The sequence below is a fragment of the Scyliorhinus canicula genome, chromosome 12 (genome assembly GCF_902713615.1).
Source record: "Scyliorhinus canicula chromosome 12, sScyCan1.1, whole genome shotgun sequence".
NCBI classification, from domain to species: Eukaryota; Metazoa; Chordata; class Chondrichthyes; order Carcharhiniformes; family Scyliorhinidae; genus Scyliorhinus; species Scyliorhinus canicula.
The window spans coordinates 161,272,697-161,288,401 of NC_052157.1; the positions used below are offsets into that span (position 1 = coordinate 161,272,697).

The 15,705-nt window shown below is 68.2% G+C and overlaps 1 protein-coding gene across 1 annotated transcript in view; it reads right to left on the bottom strand.

The window, feature by feature from the left end:
* The window catches only part of tekt1 (tektin 1), a 45,058-nt gene extending 29,465 nt beyond the window's left edge, over positions 1 to 15,593 (bottom strand). Inside the window, exons 1-2 of the mRNA XM_038814845.1 lie at positions 15,459 to 15,593; positions 7,391 to 7,596 (exon numbers count right to left, since the gene is read on the bottom strand). Of these exons, the coding sequence (XP_038670773.1) occupies positions 7,391 to 7,596; positions 15,459 to 15,562 (310 nt within the window). The 5' untranslated portion in view covers positions 15,563 to 15,593. The remainder of the gene's footprint in view (positions 1 to 7,390; positions 7,597 to 15,458) is intronic.
* Between the last annotated feature and the right edge of the window lie 112 nt (positions 15,594 to 15,705).

Genomic DNA, 15,705 nt, shown 5'->3' on the forward strand with positions numbered 1-15,705 from the left:
TCAATACAGCACCTCGAGCACAAACCTGCCGTTCTCGATCAATACAGCACCTCGAGCACAAACCTGCCGTTCTCGATCAATACAGCACCTCGAGCACAAACCTGCCGTTCTCGATCAATACAGCACCTCGAGCACAAACCTGCCGTTCTCGATCAATACAGCACCTCGAGCACAAACCTGCCGTTCTCGATCAATACAGCACCTCGAGCACAAACCTGCCGTTCTCGATCAATACAGCACCTCGAGCACAAACCTGCCGTTCTCGATCAATACAGCACCTCGAGCACAAACCTGCCGTTCTCGATCAATACAGCACCTCGAGCACAAACCTGCCGTTCTCGATCAATACAGCACCTCGAGCACAAACCTGCCGTTCTCGATCAATACAGCACCTCGAGCACAAACCTGCCGTTCTCGATCAATACAGCACCTCGAGCACAAACCTGCCGTTCTCGATCAATACAGCACCTCGAGCACAAACCTGCCGTTCTCAATCAATACAGCACCTCGAGCACAAACCTGCCGTTCTCGATCAATACAGCACCTCGAGCACAAACCTGCCGTTCTCGATCAATACAGCACCTCGAGCACAAACCTGCCGTTCTCGATCAATACAGCACCTCGAGCACAAACCTGCCGTTCTCGATCAATACAGCACCTCGAGCACAAACCTGCCGTTCTCGATCAATACAGCACCTCGAGCACAAACCTGCCGTTCTCGATCAATACAGCACCTCGAGCACAAACCTGCCGTTCTCGATCAATAAGGGGATTTCTCGATGAATACGAAGATCAGAGGTTATGGGGAAAAGGCAGGAGAATGGGGATGAGGCACATATCAGCCATGATCGAATGGGCCAAATGGCTCCTGTACTTACAAATTTCTGAAGTTATTAGCTGAGGCACAGAATATAAGAGTAGGGGGGTTAAGTTGGAGCTGTATAGAACGCTGGTTAGGCCACAGCAAGAGAACTGTGTGAAGCTCTGGTCGCCATGTTGTGTATTCATAGGGCATGATTCTACCAACCCATCGCACCCCAAATCAGGCTTGGCGTTGGGGGCCACGCCAATCGCTAGTCACCCGACGCGTGGGGCCCAATGTGATCTGGATCACGCCCTCACTGGGTGTGATCCAGGTAATGATATTTAACTGAGTCAATTAGGCTCATTTAAATAAACGCGGCCATCTTGACACGGCATTCACCGGGCGCCAGGGAGTCACCACCTGCACCGGGAAGGCCACAACCGGGCGCCGCTAACTACGGAGATCACTCGTGAAGGCCACTCGGGGGTCTCGGAGGCTGTTGGAGCCCCCCCCCCCCGGTGGTCAGGGATAGGGTAGGGCCCTGGCACCCCCCCCCCCGGTACCGTGGCATCTTGGTACTGCCAACTGGGCACACTGGCAGTGCCAATCTGTGGATGAAAGAGGGGTATGAAGGGACCTCATGAAGGTTGGGGGGGGAGGGGGTGAAGGGGGGAGCGGGTCCTGAAAAGGGGGGGCCTTTACAACCTAATAGTGGGGTGTCCTCACTTGTGGGGGGGGGGGGGGGGGAGGCTGTGTGGATAATGCGGAGAGTGCCATTTCCCATGGGTGGGGGGTGTGGGGAACCCTCAAGCTCACTTACAGATCAGGGCACCCTTTCAAAATGGTGCTGTGGTCCCTGGGGACCCACCCTCGCTGATGAGTGAAATTGACAAGGGGGGCGGGGAAATAGAATCCCGCTATCAGGAGAACGCCGTGATACCAACAAACACGTGTCTGGGGAACGCGGAGAAATCAGCTCAATATCTCATCTCTCACGTGTTCACAAACTACTTGAAGGATAACGGAATTGAACATATCTGATCTGCTCTGCAAACCGGCAGAATGATGTACAGACGATGAAACTTTTGTTAAAGGTAACCAGAGAACAAGTATCATTGCCTAAATGTTTAACTCAGTTCCTGCTGACATACAGGGACACTGCGCACACAGCAACCCACGTTTCTCCGGCATTGCGAATGTTTAACCACCAACTATACACAGCTTTCGATTACCTCAAACCACCCAAAACAAAATAAATTGTTGAGAAAGAGGAGCAGGATGTGGTCACGGTGGGAGAACAAAGTAAAATGTTTTGTTTTTCGCCAGGGTGAAGAGGTTCTGACAAGAAATCATTCAACAAGTGAAAAGTGGATTCCTGCAACCATCTTCACACACACCAGACCGGCCTGCTACACCCTACACACCCGGGACAGGACCGGTCTGCTACACCCTACACACCCGGGACAGGACCGGTCTGCTACACCCTACACACCCGGGACAGGACCGGTCTGCTACACCCTACACACCCGGGACAGGACCGGTCTGTTACACCCTACACACCCGGGACAGGACCGGTCTGCTACACCCTACACACCCGGGACAGGACCGGCCTGCTACACCCTACACACCCGGGACAGGACCGGTCTGCTACACCCTACACACCCGGGACAGGACCGGTCTGTTACACCCTACACACCCGGGACAGGACCGGTCTGTTACACCCTACACACCCGGGACAGGACCGGTCTGCTACACCCTACACACCCGGGACAGGACCGGTCTGCTACACCCTACACACCCGGGACAGGACCGGCCTGCTACACCCTACACACCCGGGACAGGACCGGTCTGTTACACCCTACACACCCGGGACAGGACCGGTCTGCTACACCCTACACACCCGGGACAGGACCGGTCTGCTACACCCTACACACCCGGGACAGGACCGGTCTGCTACACCCTACACACCCGGGACAGGACCGGTCTGCTACACCCTACACACCCGGGACAGGACCGGTCTGCTACACCCTACACACCCGGGACAGGACCGGTCTGCCACACCCTACACACCCGGGACAGGACCGGTCTGCTACACCCTACACACCCGGGACAGGACCGGTCTGCTACACCCTACACACCCGGGACAGGACCGGTCTGCTACACCCTACACACCCGGGACAGGACCGGTCTGCTACACCCTACACACCCGGGACAGGACCGGTCTGCTACACCCTACACACCCGGGACAGGACCGGTCTGCTACACCCTACACACCCGGGACAGGACCGGTCTGCTACACCCTACACACCCGGGACAGGACCGGTCTGCTACACCCTACACACCCGGGACAGGACCGGTCTGCTACACCCTACACACCCGGGACAGGACCGGTCTGCTACACCCTACACACCCGGGACAGGACCGGTCTGCTACACCCTACACACCCGGGACAGGACCGGTCTGCTACACCCTACACACCCGGGACAGGACCGGTCTGCTACACCCTACACACCCGGGACAGGACCGGTCTGCTACACCCTACACACCCGGGACAGGACCGGTCTGCTACACCCTACACACCCGGGACAGGACCGGTCTGCTACACCCTACACACCCGGGACAGGACCGGTCTGCTACACCCTACACACCCGGGACAGGACCGGTCTGCTACACCCTACACACCCGGGACAGGACCGGTCTGCTACACCCTACACACCCGGGACAGGGCCGGTCTGCTACACCCTACACACCCGGGACAGGACCGGTCTGCTACACCCTACACACCCGGGACAGGACCGGTCTGCTACACCCTACACACCCGGGACAGGACCGGTCTGCTTACACCCTACACACCCGGGACAGGACCGGTCTGCTACACCCTACACACCCGGGACAGGACCGGTCTGCTACACCCTACACACCCGGGACAGGACCGGTCTGCTACACCCTACACACCCGGGACAGGACCGGTCTGCTACACCCTACACACCCGGGACAGGACCGGTCTGCTACACCCTACACACCCGGGACAGGACCGGTCTGCTACACCCTACACACCCGGGAGACAGGACCGGTCTGCTACACCCTACACACCCGGGACAGGACCGGTCTGCTACACCCTACACACCCGGGACAGGACCGGTCTGCTACACCGTACACACCCGGGACAGGACCGGTCTGCTACACCCTACACACCCGGGACAGGACCGGTCTGCTACACCCTACACACCCGGGACAGGACCGGTCTGCTACACCCTACACACCCGGGACAGGACCGGTCTGCTACACCCTACACACCCGGGACAGGACCGGTCTGCTACACCCTACACACCCGGGACAGGACCGGTCTGCTACACCCTACACACCCGGGACAGGACCGGTCTGCTACACCCTACACACCCGGGACAGGACCGGTCTGCTACACCTACACACCCGGGACAGGACCGGTCTGCTACACCCTACACACCCGGGACAGGACCGGTCTGCTACACCCTACACACCCGGGACAGGACCGGTCTGCTACACCCTACACACCCGGGACAGGACCGGTCTGCTACACCCTACACACCCGGGACAGGACCGGTCTGCTACACCCTACACACCCGGGACAGGACCGGTCTGCTACACCCTACACACCCGGGACAGGACCGGTCTGCTACACCCTACACACCCGGGACAGGACCGGTCTGCTACACCCTACACACCCGGGACAGGACCGGTCTGCTACACCCTACACACCCGGGACAGGACCGGTCTGCTACACCCTACACACCCGGGACAGGACCGGTCTGCTACACCCTACACACCCGGGACAGGACCGGTCTGCTACACCCTACACACCCGGGACAGGACCGGTCTGCTACACCCTACACACCCGGGACAGGACCGGTCTGCTACACCCTACACACCCGGGACAGGACCGGTCTGCTACACCCTACACACCCGGGACAGGACCGGTCTGCTACACCCTACACACCCGGGACAGGACCGGTCTGCTACACCCTACACACCCGGGACAGGACCGGTCTGCTACACCCTACACACCCGGGACAGGACCGGTCTGCTACAACCCTACACACCCGGGACAGGACCGGTCTGCTACACCCTACACACCCGGGACAGGACCGGTCTGCTACACCCTACACACCCGGGACAGGACCGGTCTGCTACACCCTACACACCCGGGACAGGACCGGTCTGCTACACCCTACACACCCGGGACAGGACCGGTCTGCTACACCCTACACACCCGGGACAGGACCGGTCTGCTACACCCTACACACCCGGGACAGGACCGGTCTGCTACACCCTACACACCCGGGACAGGACCGGTCTGCTACACCCTACACACCCGGGACAGGACCGGTCTGCTACACCCTACACACCCGGGACAGGACCGGTCTGCTACACCCTACACACCCGGGACAGGACCGGTCTGCTACACCCTACACACCCGGGACAGGACCGGTCTGCTACCCCCCTACACACCCGGGACAGGACCGGTCTGCTACACCCTACACACCCGGGACAGGACCGGTCTGCTACACCCTACACACCCGGGACAGGACCGGTCTGCTACACCCTACACACCCGGGACAGGACCGGTCTGCTACACCCTACACACCCGGGACAGGACCGGTCTGCTACACCGTACACACCCGGGACAGGACCGGTCTGCTACACCCTACACACCCGGGACAGGACCGGTCTGTTACACCCTACACACCCGGGACAGGACCGGTCTGTTACACCCTACACACCCGGGACAGGACCGGTCTGCTACACCCTACACACCCGGGACAGGACCGGTCTGTTACACCCTACACACCCGGGACAGGACCGGTCTGCTACACCCTACACACCCGGGACAGGACCGGTCTGCTACACCCTACAGACCCGGGACAGGACCGGTCTGCTACACCCTACACACCCGGGACAGGACCGGTCTGCTACACCCTACACACCCGGGACAGGACCGGTCTGCTACACCCTACACACCCGGGACAGGACCGGTCTGTTACACCCTACACACCCGGGACAGGACCGGTCTGCTACACCCTACACACCCGGGACAGGACCGGTCTGCTACACCCTACACACCCGGGACAGGACCGGTCTGCTACACCCTACACACCCGGGACAGGACCGGTCTGCTACACCCTACACACCCGGGACAGGACCGGTCTGCTACACCGTACACACCCGGGACAGGACCGGTCTGCTACACCGTACACACCCGGGACAGGACCGGTCTGCTACACCCTACACACCCGGGACAGGACCGGTCTGCTACACCCTACACACCCGGGACAGGACCGGTCTGCTACACCCTACACACCCGGGACAGGACCGGTCTGTTACACCCTACACACCCGGGACAGGACCGGTCTGCTACACCCTACACACCCGGGACAGGACCGGTCTGTTACACCCTACACACCCGGGACAGGACCGGTCTGCTACACCCTACACACCCGGGACAGGACCGGTCTGCTACACCCTACACACCCGGGACAGGACCGGTCTGTTACACCCTACACACCCGGGACAGGACCGGTCTGCTACACCCTACACACCCGGGACAGGACCGGTCTGCTACACCCTACACACCCGGGACAGGACCGGTCTGCTGCACCCTACACACCCGGGACAGGACCGGTCTGCTACACCGTACACACCCGGGACAGGACCGGTCTGCTACACCCTACACACCCGGGACAGGACCGGTCTGCTACACCCTACACACCCGGGACAGGACCGGTCTGCTACACCCTACACACCCGGGACAGGACCGGCCTGCTACACCCTACACACCCGGGACAGGACCGGTCTGCTACACCCTACACACCCGGGACAGGACCGGTCTGCTACACCCTACACACCCGGGACAGGACCGGTCTGCTACACCCTACACACCCGGGACAGGACCGGTCTGCTACACCCTACACACCCGGGACAGGACCGGTCTGCTACACCCTACACACCCGGGACAGGACCGGTCTGCTACACCCTACACACCCGGGACAGGACCGGTCTGCTACACCCTACACACCCGGGACAGGACCGGTCTGCTACACCCTACACACCCGGGACAGGACCGGTCTGCTACACCCTACACACCCGGGACAGGACCGGTCTGCTACACCCTACACACCCGGGACTTCTTACTGTGTCCGTCCCAGTCCCACGTCACCATCTGTACATCATGGTGATCAAACAAGCCGCTGTGCTCATCCCACTGGACTCATAACCGAGAGAACACCAGTTCAATGCCCACCCTGCCTGTTTGAGAATTAGAATTGATTTCAATTAACTCTGGAAATAAAAAACTAGTCCGATGAATCTGTTCTAAAACCCTATCTGTGTCACTGATGTAATTTCGAGAGAGGAGCCCACCATCCTGAACTGGTCAGGGTTTATTCTAACTCCAGATTCACACTGACATAGTTAAAGAGAAGCTGCTATTCTGGACAAGAATGATGTACGACACTGGGAGAGTGTCGATGGATCTGTAAATGACCGAGGCTGAGTGTATGGAGGAGTGAACATACAGAACTATCAAAACAATGATGAGAAAGGATTTACCAAGCTTTTTGTTGACATCCCGCTGAGTTTTCCTGGTGGTATTCTCGACCTCGTCCACCAGCCTCTCGCTCTCCAGGACCAGACGCTCCGATCGTGAGCGCTGAACCTCTGCATTGTTGTAGCGGCTCTTGTTTGACACTTGCCACTCTTGGGGCAGGAATTTAGTTCGGGTTTGGACTAGTTTGGCCATTCTCTCCGGCCCGGTGCTGTGAACAAGTGATTCACTCTTTAATTATTATTCAATCCACAACAGTCATTCTCAATATTAGTTATTTATCCTCAGTTTTATTTTTGGTGGGTGGCGGGGGGGGGGGGGGGGGAGCCACGAATCTTTTGCTAGCAACAGCAACATTAATGTCATTCACGTAGTGCCTTTAGCATCGTTAAACACCTTGAGGTATTTTGGAGCCGGAACGACCAGCCAGAAACTGATACCACGACACATTCGGCAATATCAGTATAGCTGGAGGCACGGCTAGGGTGTCAGCCTAGACCCCGGGATGAGAGGGCATGGGCAATGGCAGGGATCCCGAGGGGTAAAGGGAAGGGGGCAGCCTCTCTGCTGTGACGGACAGCCCAGTGGGGTCAAGGGCAGTACGTCCCCAGGAACAGGAAATCCTGTCCCCATGGGTGGGTGGCACCCCCCATCTGGCCAGGCCGGGGGGCGGGGGGGGGGGGGGGGGCTCTCCTGCTGTACCCGGGATGAATACGCCCTGTCACGGAATCAGCTCCTCATTGCCCAGGGCGGGATTCCCCCGCCCCCAGGCTGGGTGCCCTGTCCCCGGGCTGGGTGCCCTGTCCCCAGGGTGGGTGCCCTCTCCCCATGCTGGGTGCACCCCGGGGTGCCCTGTCTCCGGGCTGGGTGCCCTGTCCCCGGGCTGGGTGCCCTCTCCCCGGGCTGGGTGCCCTGTCCCCGGGCTGGGTGCCCTGTCCCCGGGCTGGGTGCACCCCGGGGTGCCCTCTCCCCGGGCTGGGTGCCCTGTCCCCGGGCTGGGGCCCTGTGCCCAGGCTGGGTGCCCTGTCCCCGGGCTGGGTGCCCTGTCCCCAGGGTGGGTGCCCTGTCCCCAGGGTGGGTGCCCTGTCCCCGGGCTGGGTGCCCTGTCCCCAGGGTGGGTGCCCTGTCCCCGGGATGGGTGCCCCCTCCCCGGGCTGGGTGCACCCCGGGGTGCCCTGTCCCAGGGCTGGGTGCCCTGTCCCCGGGCTGGGTGCCCTGTCCCCGGGCTGGGTGCCCTGTCTCCGGGCTGGGTGCCCTCTCCCCGGGCTGGGTGCCCTCTCCCCGGGCTGGGTGCACCCCGGGGTGCCCTCTCCCCGGGCTGGGTGCCCTATCCCCGGGCCGGGTGCCCCGTCCCCGGGCCGGGTGCCCTGTCCCCGGGCTGGGTGCCCTATCCCTGGGCTGGGTGCCCTCTCCCCATGCTGGGTGCACCCCAGGGTGCCCTATCTCTGGGCTGGGTGCCCTCTCCCCGGGCTGGGTGCACCCCGGGGTGCCCTGTCCCCGGGCTGGGTGCCCTGTCCCCGGGCTGGGTGCCCTCTCCCCAGGGTGTGTGCCCTGTCCCCGGGCTGGGTGCCCTGTCTCCGGGCTGGGTGCCCTGTCCCCGGGCTGGGTGCCCTCTCCCCGGGCTGGGTGCACCCCGGGGTGCCCTGTCCCCGGGCTGGGTGCCCTGTCCCCGGGCTGGGTGCCCTATCCCCGGGCCGGGTGCCCCGTCCCCGGGCTGGGTGCCCTGTCCCCGGGCTGGGTGCCCCGCCCCCGGGTTGGGTGCCCTATCCCCGGGCTGGGTGCCCTCTCCCCATGCTGGGTGCACCCCGGGGTGCCCTCTCCCCAGGGTGTGTGCCCCGTCCCCGGGCCGGGTGCCCTGTCCCCGGGCCGGGTGCCCTGTCCCCGGGCTGGGTGCCCTGTCCCCGGGCTGGGTGCCCTGTCCCCGGGCTGGGTGCCCCGCCCCCGGGTTGGGTGCCCTATCCCCGGGCTGGGTGCCCTATCCCCGGGCTGGGTGCCCTCTCCCCATGCTGGGTGCACCCCGGGGTGCCCTGTCTCCGGGCTGGGTGCCCTCTCCCCGGGCTGGGTGCACCCCGGGGTGCCCTGTCCCCGGGCTGGGTGCCCTGTCCCCGGGCTGGGTGCCCTGTCCCCGGGCTGGGTGCCCTCTCCCCAGGGTGGGTGCCCTGTCCCCGGGCTGGGTGCCCTGTCCCCGGGCTGGGTGCCCTGTCTCCGGGCTGGGTGCCCTATCCCCGGGCTGGGTGCCCTCTCCCCGGGCTGGGTGCACCCCGGGGTGCCCTGTCCCCGGGCTGGGTGCCCTGTCCCCGGGTTGGGTGCCCCGCCCCCGGGCTGGGTGCCCCGTCCCCGGGCTGGGTGCCTTCTCCCCATGCTGGGTGCACCCCGGGGTGCCCTGTCTCCGGGCTGGGTGCCCTCTCCCCGGGCTGGGTGCACCCCGGGGTGCCCTGTCCCCGGGCTGGGTGCCCTGTCCCCGGGCTGGGTGCCCTGTCCCCGGGCAGGGGCCCTGTCTCTGGGCTGGGTGCCCTGTCTCCGGGCTGGGTGCCCTGTCCCCGGGCTGGGGCACTGTCTCCGGGCTGGGTGCCCTGTCCCCGGGCTGGGGCACTGTCTCCGGGCTGGGTGCCCTCTCCCCATGCTGGGTGCCCTGTCCCCGGGCTGGGTGCCCTATCCCTGGGCTGGGTGCCCTCTCCCCGGGCTGGGTGCCCTCTCCCCGGGCTGGGTGCCCTCTCCCCGGGCTGGGTGCCCTGTCCCCGGGCTGGGTGCCCTGTCCCCGGGCTGGGTGCACCCCGGGGTGCCCTCTCCCCGGGCTGGGTGCCCTGTCCCCGGGCTGGGGCCCTGTTCCCAGGCTGGGTGCCCTGTCCCCGGGCTGGGTGCCCTGTCCCCGGGCTGGGTGCCCTGTCCCCAGGGTGGGTGCCCTGTCCCCGGGCTGGGTGCCCTGTCCCCAGGGTGGGTGCCCTGTCCCCGGGCTGGGTGCCCTCTCCCCGGGCTGGGTGCACCCCGGGGTGCCCTGTCCCCGGGCTGGGTGCCCTGTCCCCGGGCTGGGTGCCCTGTCTCCGGGCTGGGTGCCCTCTCCCCGGGCTGGGTGCCCTCTCCCCGGGCTGGGTGCACCCCGGGGTGCCCTCTCCCCGGGCTGGGTGCCCTATCCCCGGGCCGGGTGCCCCGTCCCCGGGCCGGGTGCCCTGTCCCCGGGCTGGGTGCCCTATCCCTGGGCTGGGTGCCCTCTCCCCATGCTGGGTGCACCCCAGGGTGCCCTATCTCTGGGCTGGGTGCCCTCTCCCCATGCTGGGTGCACCCCGGGGTGCCCTCTCCCCAGGGTGTGTGCCCCGTCCCCGGGCCGGGTGCCCTATCCCCGGGCCGGGTGCCCTGTCCCCGGGCTGGGTGCCCTGTCCCCAGGCTGGGTGCCCTGTCCCCGGGCTGGGTGCCCTGTCCCCGGGCCGGGTGCCCCGTCCCCGGGCTGGGTGCCCTATCCCCGGGCTGGGTGCCCTCTCCCCATGCTGGGTGCACCCCGGGGTGCCCTGTCTCCGGGCTGGGTGCCCTCTCCCCGGGCTGGGTGCACCCCGGGGTGCCCTGTCCCCGGGCTGGGTGCCCTGTCCCCGGGCTGGGTGCCCTCTCCCCAGGGTGGGTGCCCTGTCCCCGGGCTGGGTGCCCTGTCCCCGGGCTGGGTGCCCTGTCTCCGGGCTGGGTGCCCTATCCCCGGGCTGGGTGCCCTCTCCCCGTGCTGGGTGCACCCCGGGGTGCCCTGTCCCCGGGCTGGGTGCCCTGTCCCCGGGTTGGGTGCCCCGCCCCCGGGCTGGGTGCCCCGTACCCGGGCTGGGTGCCTTCTCCCCATGCTGGGTGCACCCCGGGTGCCCTGTCCCCGGGCTGGGTGCCCTCTCCCCGGGCTGGGTGCACCCCGGGGTGCCCTGTCCCCGGGCTGGGTGCCCTGTCCCCGGGCTGGGTGCCCTGTCCCCGGGCAGGGGCCCTGTCTCCGGGCTGTGTGCCCTGTCTCCGGGCTGGGTGCCCTGTCTCCAAGCTGGGTGCCCTGTCCCCGGGCTGGGGCACTGTCTCCGGGCTGGGTGCCCTGTCCCCGGGCTGGGGCACTGTCTCCGGGCTGGGTGCCCTCTCCCCATGCTGGGTGCCCTGTCCCCGGGCTGGGTGCCCTATCCCTGGGCTGGGTGCCCTCTCCCCGGGCTGGGTGCCCTCTCCCCGGGCTGGGTGCACCCCGGGGTGCCCTGTCTCCGGGCTGGGTGCCCTCTCCCCGGGCTGGGTGCACCCCGGGGTGCCCTGTCCCCAGGCTGGGTGCCCTGTCCCCAGGCTGGGTGCACCCCAGGGTGCCCAGTCTCTGGGCTGGGTGCCCTGACTCTGGGCTGGGTGCCCTCTCCCCATGCTGGGTGCACCCCAGGGTGCCCTATCTCTGGGCTGGGTGCCCTCTCCCCGGGCTGGGTGCACCCCGGGGTGCCCTGTCCCCGGGCCGGGTGCCCTGTCCCCGGGCTGGGTGCCCTATCCCTGGGCTGGGTGCCCTCTCCCCATGCTGGGTGCACCCCAGGGTGCCCTATCTCTGGGCTGGGTGCCCTCTCCCCGGGCTGGGTGCACCCCGGGGTGCCCTGTCCCCGGGCTGGGTGCCCTGTCCCCGGGCTGGGTGCCCTCTCCCCAGGGTGTGTGCCCTGTCCCCGGGCTGGGTGCCCTGTCTCCGGGCTGGGTGCCCTCTCCCCGGGCTGGGTGCCCTCTCCCCGGGCTGGGTGCACCCCGGGGTGCCCTGTCCCCGGGCTGGGTGCCCCGTCCCCGGGCTGGGTGCCCCGTCCCCGGGCCGGGTGCCCCGTCCCCGGGCCGGGTGCCCCGTCCCCGGGCTGTGTGCCCCGCCCCCGGGTTGGGTGCCCTATCCCCGGGCTGGGTGCCCTCTCCCCATGCTGGGTGCACCCCGGGGTGCCCTCTCCCCAGGGTGTGTGCCCCGTCCCCGGGCCGGGTGCCCTGTCCCCGGGCTGGGTGCCCTGTCCCCGGGCTGGGTGCCCTCTCCCCAGGGTGTGTGCCCTGTCCCCGGCTGGGTGCCCTGTCTCCGGGCTGGGTGCCCTCTCCCCGGGCTGGGTGCCCTCTCCCCGGGCTGGGTGCACCCCGGGGTGCCCTGTCCCCGGGCTGGGTGCCCTGTCCCCGGGCTGGGTGCCCTATCCCCGGGCCGGGTGCCCCGTCCCCGGGCTGGGTGCCCCGTCCCCGGGCTGTGTGCCCCGCCCCCGGGTTGGGTGCCCTATCCCCGGGCTGGGTGCCCTCTCCCCATGCTGGGTGCACCCCGGGGTGCCCTCTCCCCAGGGTGTGTGCCCCGTCCCCGGGCCGGGTGCCCTGTCCCCGGGCCGGGTGCCCTGTCCCCGGGCTGGGTGCCCTGTCCCCAGGCTGGGTGCCCTGTCCCCGGGCTGGGTGCCCCGCCCCCGGGTTGGGTGCCCTATCCCCGGGCTGGGTGCCCTATCCCCGGGCTGGGTGCCCTCTCCCCATGCTGGGTGCACCCCGGGGTGCCCTGTCTCCGGGCTGGGTGCCCTCTCCCCGGGCTGGGTGCACCCCGGGGTGCCCTGTCCCCGGGCTGGGTGCCCTGTCCCCGGGCTGGGTGCCCTCTCCCCAGGGTGGGTGCCCTGTCCCCGGGCTGGGTGCCCTGTCCCCGGGCTGGGTGCCCTGTCTCCGGGCTGGGTGCCCTGTCCCCGGGCTGGGTGCCCTCTCCCCGGGCTGGGTGCACCCCGGGGTGCCCTGTCCCCGGGCTGGGTGCCCTGTCCCCGGGTTGGGTGCCCCGCCCCCGGGCTGGGTGCCCCGTCCCCGGGCTGGGTGCCTTCTCCCCATGCTGGGTGCACCCCGGGGTGCCCTGTCTCCGGGCTGGGTGCCCTCTCCCCGGGCTGGGTGCACCCCGGGGTGCCCTGTCCCCGGGCTGGGTGCCCTGTCCCCGGGCTGGGTGCCCTGTCCCCGGGCAGGGGCCCTGTCTCCGGGCTGGGTGCCCTGTCTCCGGGCTGGGTGCCCTGTCCCCGGGCTGGGGCACTGTCTCCGGGCTGGGTGCCCTGTCCCCGGGCTGGGGCACTGTCTCCGGGCTGGGTGCCCTCTCCCCATGCTGGGTGCCCTGTCCCCGGGCTGGGTGCCCAATCCCTGGGCTGGGTGCCCTCTCCCCGGGCTGGGTGCCCTCTCCCCGGGCTGGGTGCACCCCGGGGTGCCCTCTCCCCGGGCTGGGTGCCCTGTCCCCGGGCTGGGTGCCCTGTCCCCGGGCTGGGTGCACCCCGGGGTGCCCTCTCCCCGGGCTGGGGCCCTGTTCCCAGGCTGGGTGCCCTGTCCCCGGGCTGGGTGCCCTGTCCCCGGGCTGGGTGCCCTGTCCCCAGGCTGGGTGCCCTGTCCCCGGGCTGGGTGCCCTGTCCCCAGGGTGGGTGCCCTGTCCCCGGGCTGGGTGCCCTCTCCCCGGGCTGGGTGCACCCCGGGGTGCCCTGTCCCCGGGCTGGGTGCCCTGTCCCCGGGCTGGGTGCCCTGTCTCCGGGCTGGGTGCCCTCTCCCCGGGCTGGGTGCCCTCTCCCCGGGCTGGGTGCACCCCGGGGTGCCCTCTCCCCGGGCTGGGTGCCCTATCCCCGGGCCGGGTGCCCTACCCCCGGGCCGGGTGCCCCGTCCCCGGGCCGGGTGCCCTGTCCCCGGGCTGGGTGCCCTGTCCCCGGGCTGGGTGCCCTATCCCTGGGCTGGGTGCCCTCTCCCCATGCTGGGTGCACCCCAGGGTGCCCTATCTCTGGGCTGGGTGCCCTCTCCCCATGCTGGGTGCACCCCGGGGTGCCCTCTCCCCAGGGTGTGTGCCCCGTCCCCGGGCCGGGTGCCCTATCCCCGGGCCGGGTGCCCTGTCCCCGGGCTGGGTGCCCTGTCCCCAGGCTGGGTGCCCTGTCCCCGGGCTGGGTGCCCTGTCCCCGGGCCGGGTGCCCCGTCCCCGGGCTGGGTGCCCTGTCCCCGGGCTGGGTGCCCCGCCCCCGGGTTGGGTGCCCTATCCCCGGGCTGGGTGCCCTATCCCCGGGCTGGGTGCCCTCTCCCCATGCTGGGTGCACCCCGGGGTGCCCTGTCTCCGGGCTGGGTGCCCTCTCCCCGGGCTGGGTGCACCCCGGGGTGCCCTGTCCCCGGGCTGGGTGCCCTGTCCCCGGGCTGGGTGCCCTCTCCCCAGGGTGGGTGCCCTGTCCCCGGGCTGGGTGCCCTGTCCCCGGGCTGGGTGCCCTGTCTCCGGGCTGGGTGCCCTATCCCCGGGCTGGGTGCCCTCTCCCCGGGCTGGGTGCCCTGTCCCCGGGTTGGGTGCCCCGCCCCCGGGCTGGGTGCCCCGTACCCGGGCTGGGTGCCTTCTCCCCATGCTGGGTGCACCCCGGGGTGCCCTGTCTCCGGGCTGGGTGCCCTCTCCCCGGGCTGGGTGCACCCCGGGGTGCCCTGTCCCCGGGCTGGGTGCCCTGTCCCCGGGCAGGGGCCCTGTCTCCGGGCTGTGTGCCCTGTCTCCGGGCTGGGTGCCCTGTCTCCAAGCTGGGTGCCCTGTCCCCGGGCTGGGGCACTGTCTCCGGGCTGGGTGCCCTGTCCCCGGGCTGGGGCACTGTCTCCGGGCTGGGTGCCCTCTCCCCATGCTGGGTGCCCTGTCCCCGGGCTGGGTGCCCTATCCCTGGGCTGGGTGCCCTCTCCCCGGGCTGGGTGCCCTCTCCCCGGGCTGGGTGCACCCCGGGGTGCCCTGTCCCCAGGCTGGGTGCCCTGTCCCCAGGCTGGGTGCACCCCAGGGTGCCCAGTCTCTGGGCTGGGTGCCCTGACTCTGGGCTGGGTGCCCTGTCCCCAGGCTGGGTGCCCTGTCCCCAGGCTGGGTGCCCTGTCCCCGGGCTGGGTGCACCCCAGGGTGCCCAGTCTCTGGGCTGGGTGCCCTGTCCCAGGGCTGGGTGCCCTGTCCCCGGGGTGCCCTGTCCCCAGGCTGGGTGCCCTGTCCCCGGGCTGGGTGCCCTGTCCCCGGGCTGGGTGCACCCCGGGGTGCCCTGTCCCCGGGCTGGGTGCACCCCGGGGTGCCCTGTCCCCGGGCTGGGTGCCCTGTCCCCGGGCTGGGTGCCCTGTCCCCGGGCTGGGTGCCCTGTCCCCGGGCTGGGTGCCACTTGCCTGGGGACTCTCTCTCCGCTCCGCTTCCTTCTCCAGTTCAGCGCAGCCGCGGTCGCCACGCGATCAACAGAAGCGTTGCCTGGTGACGGTAACCATGTCACCATGGCAACGGCCGCAATACGGGGCGGCAGCCAATAGGGAGGCGGGGGCGTGGCCGGCCGGCAGGGCGGGAAGCTTGAATCTTAAAGAGATCGCCCTGGCCATTTGGCCCATCGAATTGTCTGTGCTAGCCCACAGCTCATAACCT